Genomic DNA, 14,318 nt, shown 5'->3' on the forward strand with positions numbered 1-14,318 from the left:
GGGGAGGAGGGCCGAGAGGGGGGGATGCCGTCCTGATCCTCGGGGAGGAGAGGGAACCCCCACCCGCATGGGCAGTTCCCCCTCGCTGTAGCCCGGCCTGGCCTTGAACTCACACTCCTGCCTGGTTTGGGGATTGTGGCAGACAGCACCCCAGCCCAGCTGCGCTCTTCTGTGTGCAGGGCTGGGCGTTGCATGCAGGACTCGGGCCTGCCAGGCACCCGGCAGGTTCTTACTGACAGCCTGCTGGCAGTACTGCAGGTGGGGCCAGCCCAGGCTCAGCACAGGTGACCAACTAGGCCGCAGGGAGACTTTGTCCATTGAAGGAGACACAGAGGGATGCATGGGCATGGGAGGTCTGAGCCGTGAGTGCATGTGTGTGCATGCGTGTACGCACACAAGCCCCTGTGTGGTCCAGGGTGACCCAGGCTGACCCTGCCCACATGGCCAGCAGACCTCCATGGGAGGCCTGGAGAGACTGGGTCCTGTACATATCAGATGGCACAGAGGCGCGTAATGTGCAAAGGCCCTACGACACCAGGGGGCAGAGGGGCGGGAGTGAGAGGTAAGGGGTGAGGCGGGAAACTTGTAGCTTTGTAGGCTGAGGTGGAGATTGGCTGTAAGGAAACTGAGTCACAAGGTTATCAGAATAAAGACTGGGCAGAAAGCAAGCTCAACAGCTTTTATTTGGGAGTGATGCCTGGGAAGGGCACCCAAGCCTCCCTCGGCGAGGCTGGGGGGCGACGCACCCCTCTGACAACTAGGGTCTCATTAAATATTAGGCAGGAAGAGTGGAGGGGGCAGAGGGACGCGGGGGGGGGGCAGTGTTACTGTGACTGAGGAGTTTGAAGGTCTCTGCAGCTCTGTGTCCTCCAGGGGCACCAGCATGGACGTGGCAGTGGCCTGGGGCTCTCTTCCCTTCCTTTGGAAGGGAAGGCAGAGATGGTTCAGCAGAGTCTGCAGCAAGGATGTGGCTGTTGGGGGGAAGCTGGGTGCTTCAGGTTAAGTCACTTCCCATCACTGGCTTTTACTGAGAGCTGGTAGGCGCGGCGCCTCTAGAGGGTGTATCCAACTTAAATCTTAAAGGATGTCTGTTCTCTCTGGGAGGAGGTCTGATGGCCGAGGTACGGCAGTAGGCAGGAATGGTGGTGGAAGGTAGGGCACACTTGGCCGTCTCTCGTCCTCAAATTCTGGGTTTGCTGTGGGGACATCATCTACTTTGAGTCTGTTTGTTGTTGCTGGCCAGCTCTTTCTGGGAGTGGTTACTGCCTCCCCTCTGGGGAGCTTCTGGGGAGCTGGTGGTCAGGCTGTGCCAAGAGGGCCTGCCCCCCCCCAGGGGCCTCCCACTCCTCCAGGGCACCATCCCCGTGCCCTGCTGACAGAGCATCAAGCCCAGGCTCAAGCTAGGTCTGGACAGAGGGGCCTGTCAGGGCAGACCGTGCAGTCTGCTGGGAGTTCAGCCATTAGCCAGTGGCACGTCCAGCTCCTGCCCCTCCCCAGATGTCTGGACGCCCCCGATTGCCTAGGCTGGGAGTGATGGGAGGAGGAGGACTGAAAACCAGGCCACAGGAGGGGAGAGGGCGAGAGGAGGTAGGGGAGGCGTGGCAGCCGGGGTCTGGACAGGAGGGCTGCCCAGCCTCTGTGCTCCGGGCCTGGCCACCGCTCATCTCCTCGTTTCTTCCTGCTTCCAGCCCGAGCCCCGGAAGCTGTGGACAGATCAGGGAGGCGCAGCTGCCCGGCCAGGAGTGGCTGCGCACCCAGGCACAGGCTCTTCTAGGGGAGTCACCAGGCTGGGAGGGTGCCCAGCGGCAGAGATAAGGAGGAGACGCTCAGAGGTGGGGTTTCTGGCCTCAGAGAAGGTCTGTGACCCGGGAAGAGGAGCCAGCAAGGCTCCACCGGGGCCACAGCCTGGCCGGAAGCAGGGCTGTCTGAAAACAGGAAACCCGGAGGGCTTTGGCTGGGGCAGGGGTGGGAACTTCTCCAAGTGGGCCACGACTTAAACTTGAACCAGACTGGTGTCTGGACTGCAGTCAAGCAATGGAATACAGGGCATTTCTTCTTAGGTGTGTGGCTCAGCAGGCGTGTGTGTGGTGGGGCAAGGGAGGTTCCAGAGTGGGAGTGGGATAGGGCCGCTGTGCAGGCGACTCTGCCGCCCCCCAAGCCCCATCTGGTGCCCCAAAGCTTGCCTGGGCTCTCTGGCAGCAGCCCCAGCGCTCCACACCAAGCGCCCAGCCAAGTGTGAGCAGGCTGGGCAGGTGGTTCAGTGGTAGAGTGCTCGCATGCAGGAGGCCCTGGGTTCGATGCCTCAGCACCACATACACAGAAAAAGCCAGAAGTGGCGCTGTGGGTCAGGTGATAGTGCACTCCCCTCCCATTAAGATTGCTGGTGGCTCACAAGTGTGATCCTAGCTACTAAGGAGGTTGAGTTCCGAGGATCACAGTTTGAAGCCAGCCCAGGCAGGAAAGTCAGTGAGACTCTTTATCTTTAGCAAACTACTAAAAAAAAAGTTACAATGGCGCTGTGGCTTAGGTGGTAGAGCACTAGACTTGAACAAAAGAAGCTCAGGGACAGTGCCCAGGGCCTGAGTTCAAGCCCCAGGACTGACAAAAAAAATTTGTTTTTAAATGTTTATGAAGTAATTCATGGTACTGAAGGAATTTAACAGAAGAACATTTGCCTGGCATGCATAAAAAGAGAAGAAAGAAGAAAGGAAGACAAAATCATGTTGTTATAATAAAATCTAAAAAATAAAACAACAAAAAAGCCATCCTTAGTCTTAAGAAGTGATTAGCCAGGCCGCTGGCTCAAATCTGTAATTCTAGCTACTCAGGAGGCCAAGATCTAAGGATCAAGGTTCAAAACCAGCTCAGGAGAAAAAAGTCCGGGACATGCACGGTCTACCACTTGAGCTATAGCTCCACTTCCGGCTTTTTGTGCTTAATTGGAGATAAGAGTCATACAACTTTCCCATACCTGGGCTGATTTGAACTTCAAGCCTCAGATCTCAGTTTCCTGAGGATCTAGGATTATAGGTATGAGCCATGGGGCCCACCTAACTCTGATTTTTGCTAGTTATTTGGAAATAGAGTCTAGGAGACTTTTCTGCCTGGCTGGCTTTGAACCTCAGTTCTTTAGGTTACAATGTGAGTCACTGGTAACGTAAACACAATTTTTATAGGAAAGATACATTCCATCAGAAATGACAATAAGTATACAGATGGATAGATTGATATGGAAGAGAGTAATATAGACCGAGAACAGGTAGAAGATGGATAGCTGGATGATGGATATATACAGATGATCAATAATATAGATTGGTGATTGATAAAAGGTAGGTGGATGGATGGGTGACAGGTAGGTAGGTAGGTGGATAGGTAGATAGATGATAGATAGATAGATAGATAGGGGCCGATGCACCCCTGAGTCTACACAGATGGATCCAGACCAGAAGGCAGACTGGCTGGGTGGGGAGCAGAGCAGCTGAGCAGGAGGGTTCAGGGAACGGTCCTGCTTTTGGAAAGTAACTGCCAGTATTTCAACAATGTTGAGTATATAAGGCTCTTGAACCCAGCATTCTCCCCGCCCCTCCCTTCCTCTACCCTTGCGCCCTTCCTCTTTCTCCTTCCTTCCCCCCTTCTTTCTTTTGGTGTTGATGGCTAAACCTAGAACCTGGCATGTGTTACACACACGCTCGCTCCACTGCTGGCTGCACCTCCCGCCCCTCAGATCCCACTTTTAGCCATTTATTGTAAAGAAATGAAAACATTGGCAGTGGAGAAAACTGCCATACTTTTCTGTGTGTGGTGCTGTGGGGATGAGCCCAGGGCCTTGCTTGCTAGGTGGGAGCTATACTACTTTGTTGTTTTTCAGATAAGGTCTCCATTTTTGCCCGGCTGGCCTGGGCTGCAGTTGCTCCTATTTGTGTTTCTCACATAGCTAGGATTTCAGGTGCCAGCACCACACCCAGATTTTATTGGTGGAGATAGGATCTTTTGGTCAGGGCTGGCCTCCACGCTCCGGTGTGGCCCTCTGATCTTAGCTTTCTGGGTAGCTGGGATAAAGGCCTGCACCAGCCTCTCTGTGGGCCAGAGTCCCAATCAGGGGCCCATGGCTCCCCCCCACCTGCTGGAGAGCTATCTGCATGCTAGTGTGGGGAGGCAGCTGGCTGCCCTTTGCTGGGCGGTGGGGCAGGGAGGGCCTAGGGCTTGGCTTGCACCTTGGCCCCTCCCTGCAGGACAGGAAGTGATGGTCATGGTTAGGAGCAGGATGGAGCAGAGGGGGCTTCTGGTGACTTCTTACCGGGTGCAAGGAAGCCGAAGAGTCCATGCAGAACCCACAGATCCTGCCCACTCCCAGCTGCTCATCCCGAGTGCGGACCGTGGAATCTTAGTGGGTGTGTCAGGGGTGCCCCTGAAAGGGTCAACAGAGCCAACAACCTGCACAGTGCTCTGCATAGGAATCCCACTTGGGCAGCCGTGCGCCCTCCAGACCTGCAGGCTGGCCCGGTGGGAGCTCTGCTGGGTGTTTCTCTGCTTCCTGTCAGGCTCCAGACTTAGCAGTTGAACATTATCATTAGATTTGTAATCATTCTGACCGTATTTCAAGGTTAGTTTTTGTTCTAAAGTGGGTCAGCCAGCTGGGCATGATGGTGCATGCCTTTAATCCCAGTAATCAGGAGGTTAAAGCAAGAGGATGGTGAGTTTGAAGCCAGCCTGGGGTGTAGTGATCTCAAGAAAGAAAAACTGGGCTCACGTAAGATTGCCTCGGGGCCTGGCCCGCCCGGCAGGCTGCGTGGACCAGCCGGTGTCTGCTCATTACTCAGCCTGCTGCGTTAGTGTGCAGGGCACCTGGACCATGTCAACAGATTGTGTGTCTGGGGGCGCCAGCGGCCCGCTGGATGTGGCCCTGGGGCTGCGGCTTGCCAGTCTGTGCTCTCAGTCACTGTTAGAAATTGCAATGTGATGTATTATAAAAATGGCTAAGCCAGATGGCTAAAATACTTTGACTTTCTAAACATTTAAAATGCCACACACACACACTCACACACACACGCACGCACACATACACGCACGCACGCACACACGCACACACGCATGCACACATGGGCACACACGCACGCACACACGCGCACACACATGCACACACACACACACACACACACACCACACGTCTGGTCGTCTGGGAAATGGTTGCTGCCCTTGGGGAGTGTGTCCCCTTGGGGTTTGCGTCTGGCAGTGCACGCCCAGCAGAGCCGGTCAGGCGCTCCCTGCGCAGCAGCGGCCACGCTTGTGTCACTGGTCCAGTGACGCACCCTCAACCCAGTTTCACACAGACTCAGATTAACTGAAGTGTGAAGTCAGGAGTTAAAGCATCTATGGAAGCAGACAGCGTGGGCTGCTGTGTGCTTCCTGGGCTCACTGGAGCCGGGCTGACATTCAGTCTAAATACAACTGTAGATTTACCTGTGTGTTCCATTTATCCATTTGGCTCCCCATGTTTGCCGCATGGACTTGGAGGATTGCTCTCGCCCTCCCAGGCCAGCAGAGCCGGCGGCCTCGGCTCTGGTGTGTTGGCCCTTGGGGCTCCCGTTACTCCCAGGAGGAGAAGCCCGGTCTGTGCAGCTGCCTCAAGCCCTACAGTCTAGGGCTCCTGCCAAAGACCCTCCCTGATCCTCAGCCGCCCCTGCCCCCCGGCCTCGGTCTGCAGGCCTCTGCTCTGGCGGTGCCCTCCCCCCTGTGTCTGCTGCGGGCTTCCTGCTGTGTTCTAGGACCCTGGGAAAGTTGGTGAACTGGCTCACCCTTGATGTTTGTTGTGTGGTGCCCTCTCCCGGGGCAGATGTGCACAGCTGTTCACAGCTGCTTCTGTGCTGCCTGCCTCCCAGCTCTACACCTGTCTGCAGCAGTAGAGGCTGTGTGAGGCTCATCTGGGAGTGGGATGGAGGCTCTGCAAGCCCCAGGCATGAGGCAGGCAGAGGCTTGGTACATCCTGGCTGGGAGTGAGACTGGGCCAGTGCTGAGGCAAGCCTGCTTGTCAGTCCCCACGGACCACTGGTTTCAAAAGCTGGATTAAACCATGGTCTCTCTGACAACTGAATTCCCTCCAAGAGGGCAGCACAGTTTGAAATATCTTAGGGCATGACTTTTTGAAGATTTGTGCCTAGGGATGGACAAAGGTCAGGGTATGAAGGAGCGCTGGGCTGGGCGTGCGCTCTGCCCCCGGGCCGCCGAGACCAGCCAGCCTGCCTGCCGGGTCTCAGCATCTCCTGAGGGCGCTGTGGACTCTTGATTGTTGGAATCCTAAGTCGGCAAGCGTCAGGGTCAGGGCGGGCTGGGGCTCGTTCCACCGTGTCCGTGCCAGAGCTGGCCTGCACTGGCCCCCTTGGTGTCCTACGGGTGCCATCCCTGTGTCCCCACTTCCAGGCAGAGGAAATCAGTGGCCCAAGGCCACATAGCTGGGTAGGGCCAGCGCCGGTGGGCGGCAGACAGCACATGCTGTCACTGTTACACATAGCGCCCTGTGTTGGCAGAGTGAAGAATGGCGCGCCGTGAAACCAGCTTGACTCTGCTGAGACCAGGGAAGGCTCCTTCGGAGCAGCCCCCGAGGACTGCCTCCCCGCATCCAGATGGGACGGGGGTCCACGCCCTCAGAGTCCCCAGGGCTGGCGTCTGGGACTGCTTTAGGGCCAGGGAAGATCTCTGGCACGGATCACCCACAGGCAGCAGAGGTCCTACCTGGCCCTGGAGGGAAAGAGCTCTTGGGGGGCCTCTGATGGTGGCCCAGGCCAGGCTGGTTTTGGGGGCAGCACAGTCATGGTCAGAGTCAGCAGGCTCGGGTGGACTTGCTGTCTGCAGTTGTTTCATTATTAAACTGTCGGCCAGGCATTGGTGGCTCATGCCGGTCATCCTAGCTACTCAGGAGGCTGAGATCTGAGGATCAAGGTATGAAGCCAGCCTGGGCAGAAGAGTCCATGAGACTCTCCAATTAACCAGCAGAAAGCCAGAAGTAGAGGTGAGGCTCAAGTGGTAGAGCGCCGTCTTTAGTGGGAAGGCACGTGAGAGCATAAGACCCTGGGTTTAAGCACAAAACAAGAGCTGAGCTGTCAGGTGAGCTGACAGGTGGAACTCAGACCCGGGCTGGGAGCCAGGCAGAAGGGGCATCTGCTGCTGCCCTTGGCTGGCCTGGCCAGCCTTCAGCAGCCCATGACAGCTGTAAGAGCTGCGCACTCTCTCCTTTGCTGCGAGTCTGATCTCGCTTTAAGCTTTCTCCTCGGGTGGTCCGGGCGCTGAGAACCCTGGCCGCGGTGGGTCGGCCTCGTGAGCGGCTGCGGTCTCTCAGGCTGTGGAGAAGGCAGGGACAGGCTAGCTTATGTGTGTTTCAGCCAGTATTTTAAAGTCAGCTTTCACGTAGAAGCACTCTTGGCGTGCACGCATGCTGGTGTGACTCCACATTCACAGCGAGAGGGAGTGGTGGCCGAGCTCTGTCCAGGCCCTGGGCTCCCCAGCCTCATGCTGCCCGCCTGCCCGGAGACTCAGGGAGCCAAGTCTGGACTCGCTTCTCACGGTGGGACCGGGAGGCCGTTCTTTGTGAGGAAACCTCACTGAGTGCCCGGTCCTGTGTGGCCTTCAGACGCTCACATTCGTGACCGAAGCTCTCGGAAATGGCTGGCGTCTTCAGTGGGTGCCCGCTCAGTGCTGGTCTGTGGTCCCCTGTCCCTCGCAGCTCCCCCTGGGCAGTGGTAGGAGGTGAGCACGAGGTTGTTGGCAGGGCCCCGTGCGTTGTCAGGAGTGGAAAATTACCTGAAAGGATACTCAAGCTGTGGGAGGACAGGTGTGAACAAGACCCTTTGTTCTCAACAGAGGCCCATCCTCCTGGCCCTTTCCCTGATCTGAGTCCGCTGGGGACAGCTCCGCAGGTTCCTAAGACCCAGGGGAGGCTGTGGAAGGGGCCTGCGGCTGCCGGCCCCGCCCTCTCACATGGGTCTCTGTGGCTGGGGGCAGCGGGAACCCCCATCACCCCAGGGGTTGGGACCCAGCCTCAGGGTCGCCAGCACCGCAGGGCTGTGGGTCGGAGAGTTGCCCTCCCTGTCACGCCCAGGCCCAGAGGCAGCTCCCTGAACCTGTGCGTTGTAGGTCTGTGGGGAACCGCAGGGCCGCGGGTAACTACTGCTGGTGGAATGTCTCCTGGTTGTGGAAGGGACCTTGAGGGGCCCACGGGCTCTCCCCAGGGGCTCTGCTTCCCAAGCAGCAGCTGATGGACTTGACGGCCGTCCAGCACCGTGGGGCCGTGTGCAAAGCCTCCTCTGCCGCCGTGTCAGCATCGCCAGCCGGGCAGGAGGGACGGGCGACGGGTCCGCTCTCCAACCACCTGTCACCTGCCTGGCATTTCCGGGTTGCCCTGGCCCTGGAGTGCTGCTTCTCACCTGACCTTCCACAGGCAAGGGCCTCCCTGTAATTTTTTTCATCACGGTAAGTATCATTTTATATGATGCGATGCACACAGGCATCGCAACTTTGCATTCCTCTCCTAAGAGCATCCTCTGATCTCGCTGTGTGTGAATGCCGAGCCCTGCATCGCTGTGTGTGAATGCCGAGCCCTGCATCGCTGATCGTGTCCTGGTGCGTATCAGGCTAGCTTCTGCCTGTAGAGGAAGCATGCTGCGTTTGTGTCTCTGAGCTTGGCTCACCTCACCTGTGATCTTAATGAGGGTCAGTGTGCAGACAGCGCCAGTGCGCGCGTTGCCGTGGAAACACGTTTGCGTTGTGTTTCCCTGCAGGGTGGTTTGTGGAGCCCCTGCCCAGGTGTCTCGCGTGTCCCTCCTCTAGGGCATTGTTGCTGTGCAGGTTGGGCGTGTAAGAGTCAGCTCACCATGCCTGCCCCGGGGGACGCCAGCCTCAGCCTGGCACGGCGCGCGAGCACTGCTAGCGAGTGCCGGGGGCCGGCACAGGAGGGCCACAGGAGGGTTGCCGCCGCTGTGAGCCTGCTCCCTGGTACTTGTGTGTCTCTGAGAGGCTCGGGCCCCGGGCTGCGGAGGCTGGGAGGTGCAGAGGCCCCTGGGCTGTGGAGGCTGGCATCACCTTTCTGACTGCCTTGACCCCATCCTGGTGGGTGTGCGTTCACGCGTGTGTTCCGTCTGCGTCACCGCAGCATCGGTGTCATGGAGGGGCCTCGCCGCTCTTGTGGTGACATCTGTCATGCCAGCTGTGCCCTGGGTCCTCACGAGGCTCCACAGGGCTGGCCATGCAGCGCGGCACCGCGGGAGACTTGCGGGGGGGGGGTAGGTTGTGGTTGTGGCAAAGCTGGCAGAGGAGACAAGGGCCTGGATCATGGGTGAGTGTGTGGAAGTGCGCTGGGCCTAGGCTGGGGATGGGAAGGGAGGGAAGTTTCTGGAAGAGTAGCACGGGTAGACTCAACATCAGAGGCTGTGCGTGGGGCACTTGGGGCAGGCAGGACAGTTCTGCTTGGCAGCTCCTGGCATTTTGGTCAGCAGAGGCTCGGGCAGAGCCTTCCTGTCCCCCATGCTCCTTGTGTGACGTGACAGGCACAGCTTGCGTGTGAACGCAGGGGAAAACGCATCATCGCCTCCTGTTACGGTCCGAAATATTTGGCTCTGCTCCCATCTCCAGGAAGAGGGAAGGGGCCGGGTTGGTTTCTGAGGACAGAGACAAAACCACCCAGTGATGAGCAAGACTACGGAGCAGCAGCACCCGGCGCCGGAGCCTGGCAGGCGCTGGTTGAGGCCAGGGATGTGGGCGCAGCAAGGGGCTGCCGCAGACAGGGCCGGGCCGGCTCTGCTCGCAGCCCTGCTTCTGGCCATCCCTCTCCTTCCCCACCAGTGGGTTCTCTGCAGGAGTTGCTGCAGCGCTGCGCGGCCCGGCAGCCTTCCCTGTTCCTTCCCTGCTCGCCCTCATCCTCCCTGCTGCCCACATGGACCTGCGCCCACATGGGGGGTGGGCACTGAGTGCGGCACCCCCACAGCGGCCATCGTACACCTCCTCCGCTGCCCGCTGTCCCCGTGACTGGCCAGAGGTGCACTCTGACTGGTGGGGGCCAGTTAGTGCCCTGCGTTCCTCAGGAAGCTGCTGTCCGCTTTTGCCATTCCTGGTCCGGTTCTTTACCTTTTAGTAAAAACTGAGCATTTTGAAGAGCAGAATGTTGTGCCGCAGCATGCAGATGTGACTTGGGCTGGGAAGGACCCAGGTCTTCTGCACGTGCACAGGTGGCCCTGGTCCAGAAGAGGGACACAGGCTGCGGGAGCTGCCCCACCCCTCCTGGCTCACTTGCTTCCTTCTCCCTTCCCTTCCCTTGCCTTGCCTTCCCTTGCCTTGCCTTGCCTTCCCTTCCCTTCTTTTCCCTTTCTTCCCTCCCTCCCTTCCTCTTCCTCCTCCACCTCCTCCACCTCCTCCTCCTCCTCCTCTCTCTCTGTCTCTCTTTCTCCCTCTTGAATAAAGCAAATAAGGTTTACGTTTGGGCCACAGTGTACCACGTGACCTCAAAATTCCTTGGAGCTGGGATGTGGCTTATCAAAGCCCAGGAAGAAAGGAAGTAGTATGTGTGTCGGCGTACTTGAGTCACGGGAAGCGGTTTTCGGAGCTCTAGCCTGGGGGTTGGCAGCGCTGGCCTTGTGTGCACTAGAGGCCGGCTCAGGAGCTGTGCAGCGTCGCTCTGGATCTGCGGGAGTAGATACGATTCGTCCACGGACTCTAAGTGGGTTGCTGTGCGTCACTGGCATTGCTTTGTTGTTTGGTGGTGTGATGCATGGCTTTGGTAGTACTGTGTCCTGACTCCGCCCATTGTTAGGATACTGAGAAGCTTTCGTCCCTCCCGCCGCTGTGCCCACTGCTGTGCTCGGGCCTGCGGGAGACCGAGAGGAGCCCCCAATCCCGAGCTTCCCGTGGAGGCTGCGGCGTCAGGATGCCCGTGGTAGAGCTGGCAGACTGGGAAGAGCGCGCTGCACCTGCAGAAGCCAGGGGAGGAGGAGGAGCGGGTGGAAATGGGAATTCGGAAACACAGACCTTGTGAGAGCCGGCCCGAGGCGCGACTTGCTCCTCACATGTACTTCCGGAGCCGGCCCTGCTCCGAGTCCTTCAGGATCTGCAGCAGTCAGAAGCCGGGCTCCGTCTGCCTCCCTAGCTTCTGGCCCCTTCCCGCAGGCCACAGCTTTACAACCAATGCAAAATGATACCGCAGCTTGCTGTGCTGCTTGACTCTTGTCAACGACTCTGTATTTAGTCACCTTGCATTCTGTAGCTAACCTAGGAAGCTAGCTGCAAATTGTGTTGTTGTGCTGTGTGAGAAATACACTGTGAATCCCTGCCAGTACTTTGTGAAAAAGATTTTGGAAGCCAGTCTGCCCAAAGAGGGGCTCCCAGGCGGGAGAAGGTCTGCATAGAACATGGTAGCACACATCTGTACTCACCATGCAGGGGCAGAGACAGGAAGGTTTGGACTTAGGGGCCAGCTGGAGCTACATAGTGAGACCTATTTCAAAAAGCCATCAGGGTGAACCAGTGCAGCAGTGGTGGTCATGAGACATTGTGTTGAAAATGAACTATACAACTTGTGGGGAGGGGCCAGGGAAAACTGGGGAGAAAAGGAGGGAAGAGGTGGCACTTTCAAAGGAAATGCACTCGCTACCTGACTTGTGCACCTGTAACTGTACAAGACCTTCACAAAAAAATAAAAGAAGCCGTCAGACAGAAACGCCCAGGACGGTCCTGCGTGCATGCAGACCCAGCCCTCCCGTGTCAGAAACGCCCAGGGCTGTCTTGCATGCATGCAGCAGCCCCCAGCCCTCCTGCGTCAGAAATGCCCAGGGCTGTCCTGCATGCATGCAGCAGCCCCCAGCCCTCCCGCATCAGAAACCCCCAGGGCTGTCCTGCATGCATGCAGCAGCCCCCAGCCCTCCCACATCAGAAACGCCCAGGGCTGTCCTGCATGCATGCAGACCCCAGCCCTCCTGCGTCAGAAATGCCCAGGGCTGTCCTGCATGTGGCAGCCCCCAGCCCTCCCACATCAGAAACGCCCAGGGCTGTCCTGCATGCATGCAGACCCCAGCCCTCCCGTGTCAGAAATGCCCAGGGCTGTCCTGCATGCGGCAGACCCCAGCCCTCCCACATCAGAAACGCCCAGGGCTGTCCTGCATGTATGCAGCAGACCCCAGCCCTCCTGCATCAGAAACGCCCAGGGCTGTCCTGCGTGCAGCAGACCCCAGCCCTCCCGCATCAGAAATGCCCAGGATGGTCCTGCATGCATGCAGCAGCCTCCAGCCCTCCTGCGTCAGAAACGCCCAGGGCTGTCCTGCATGCATGCAGCAGACCCCAGCCCTCCCACATCAGAAACGCCCAGGGCTGTCCTGCATGCAGCAGACCCCAGCCCTCCTGCATCAGAAACACCCAGGGCTGTCCTGCATGCATGCAGCAGCCTCCAGCCCTCCCGCATCAGAAACGCCCAGGGCTGTCCTGCATGCATGCAGCAGACCCCAGCCCTCCCACATCAGAAATGCCCAGGACGGTCCTGCATGCAGCAGACCCCAGCCCTCCCACATCAGAAACACCCAGGGCTGTCCTGCATGCATGCAGCAGACCCCAGCCCTCCCGCGTCAGAAACCCCCAGGGCTGTCCTGCATGCATGCAGCAGACCCCAGTCCTCCCGCGTCAGAAATGCCCAGGGCTGTCCTGCATGCGGCAGCCCCCAGCCCTCCCGCGTCAGAAATGCCCAGGGCTGTCCTGCATGCAGCAGCCCCCAGCCCTCCCGCATCAGAAATGCCCAGGGCTGTCCTGCATGCATGCAGCAGCCCCCAGCCCTCCTGCATCAGAAATGCCCAGGGCTGTCCTGCATGCGGCAGCCCCCAGCCCTCCCGCATCAGAAATGCCCAGGGCTGTCCTGCATGCAGCAGCCCCCAGCCCTCCCGCATCAGAAACGCCCAGGACGGTCCTGCATGCATGCAGCAGACCCCAGCCCTCCCGAGTCAGAAACGCCCAGGGTTGTCCTGCATGCATGCAGCAGACCCCAGCCCTCCCGCGTCAGAAACGCCCAGGGCTGTCCTGCATTCATGCGGCAGCCCCCAGCCCTCCCGAGTCAGCCCCACTCTCGCTTTCACTCCTGGTGGCCCTGGCTCCCTGTGTCCCGCACAGGGGCTGGCCTGTCAGCATTTGCTGCTCGAATGGCTCAGCAGCTCCTGTGACAATTTGCAGCCCATGTTTGGGGGTCATTGGGTGAGACACCCTGTCTTTGGCTAACACCACCCCATGTCTGTCACCTAGCTCTGAGTTAAAACATGGTGGCCAGCCTCCCTCTGGGATTGGTTTCTAGGCAAGCGGGCCTTGGTGCGGGGTCTGGCCAGCCATGGCCACAAGGCTGTGTCTTTGCAGATGTCTGTTCCCTGCCCGTGTCTGAGCTCATTACCGTGGAGGAAACGGACGCCCACGGGAAACACTCCGGCAGCGGCCGCTGGCATAAAATGGAGAAGCCCTACGCGTTCACAGGTGACCCGCCTCGGGGTCTCCCCCATGCAGGGGCAGGAAGGACACGGGTCAGGCAGCCCAGCGGGTGGTTCATTTATCTCTGTAGAATCTTCCTAACATGTTTTCTAGCATCTGCTTTTAGTTCTGGTTCAGGCTGTTGACCAGCCTTTGTCTTTTCTTTATTTGATTGTTTTTAACTGATTATTAACATGTGTGTGTGTTTGAGGCGAAGTCTCATGATGTGTAGCTCACACTAGTCTTGAACTTGCGATCCTCACTCAGGCTCCAGAGCGCTGGGATTATAGGCGTCTGCCGTCATGCCCAGACTCTCTTCTTTGTTAGTCCCCTCTGTGGCTTAGAAGGTCTGAGAAGTTTCCCTCCTGTTTTTGTAATGTGCGTTGGGAATCCCCTCACCAGCAAGAAGGACGCGAGCTCCTAGAAAGTGGCTGTCACCAGGGCTGTGGCCCCCCTGACCGGGTTGCTTTCCGTGCAGTGCACTGCGTGAAGAGGGCGCGACATCACCGCTGGAAGTGGGCGCAGGTGACCTTTTGGAGCACCGAGGAGCAGCTGTGCCAGCTGTGGATGCGGACCCTCCGAGAGCTGCTGCAGAGGCTGAGTATGTGCGCTGTGCGTGCGCTGTGCGTGCGGGTGTATGGGCGGGTGTGCGGGCGTGCGTGCAGGTGTACAGGCGGGCGTGCGTGCATGCGTGCGGGTGTATGGGCAGGTGTGCGGGCGTGCGTGCCGGTGTACAGGCGGGCGTGCGGCTGTACGGGCGTGCGTGCGGGCGTGTGTGCGTGTGGGTGTACGGGCGGGCGTGCGTGCGTGCGTGCGGGTGTGCAGGCGGGCGTGCGTGCGTG

At 58.7% G+C, this 14,318-nt stretch overlaps 1 protein-coding gene across 2 annotated transcripts in view; it reads left to right on the top strand.

The window, feature by feature from the left end:
* Nucleotides 1–14,318, top strand: part of Cerk (ceramide kinase) — a 32,731-nt gene that overhangs the window by 3,515 nt on the left and 14,898 nt on the right. Inside the window, exons 1-3 of one of the 2 annotated variants that reach the window (XM_069999817.1) lie at nucleotides 10,508–10,702; nucleotides 13,369–13,482; nucleotides 13,955–14,077. In XM_069999817.1, the coding sequence (XP_069855918.1) occupies nucleotides 10,546–10,702; nucleotides 13,369–13,482; nucleotides 13,955–14,077 (394 nt within the window). In that variant the 5' untranslated portion in view covers nucleotides 10,508–10,545. Of the gene's footprint in view, nucleotides 1–10,507; nucleotides 10,703–13,368; nucleotides 13,483–13,954; nucleotides 14,078–14,318 lie in introns of those variants that run through there. The other variant, XM_069999818.1, reaches the window with a different exon arrangement.

The sequence above is a fragment of the Dipodomys merriami genome, unplaced genomic scaffold, assembly GCF_024711535.1.
Source record: "Dipodomys merriami isolate MVZ:Mamm:240054 unplaced genomic scaffold, mDipMer1.0.p SCAF_55, whole genome shotgun sequence".
Lineage (NCBI taxonomy): Eukaryota > Metazoa > Chordata > Mammalia > Rodentia > Heteromyidae > Dipodomys > Dipodomys merriami.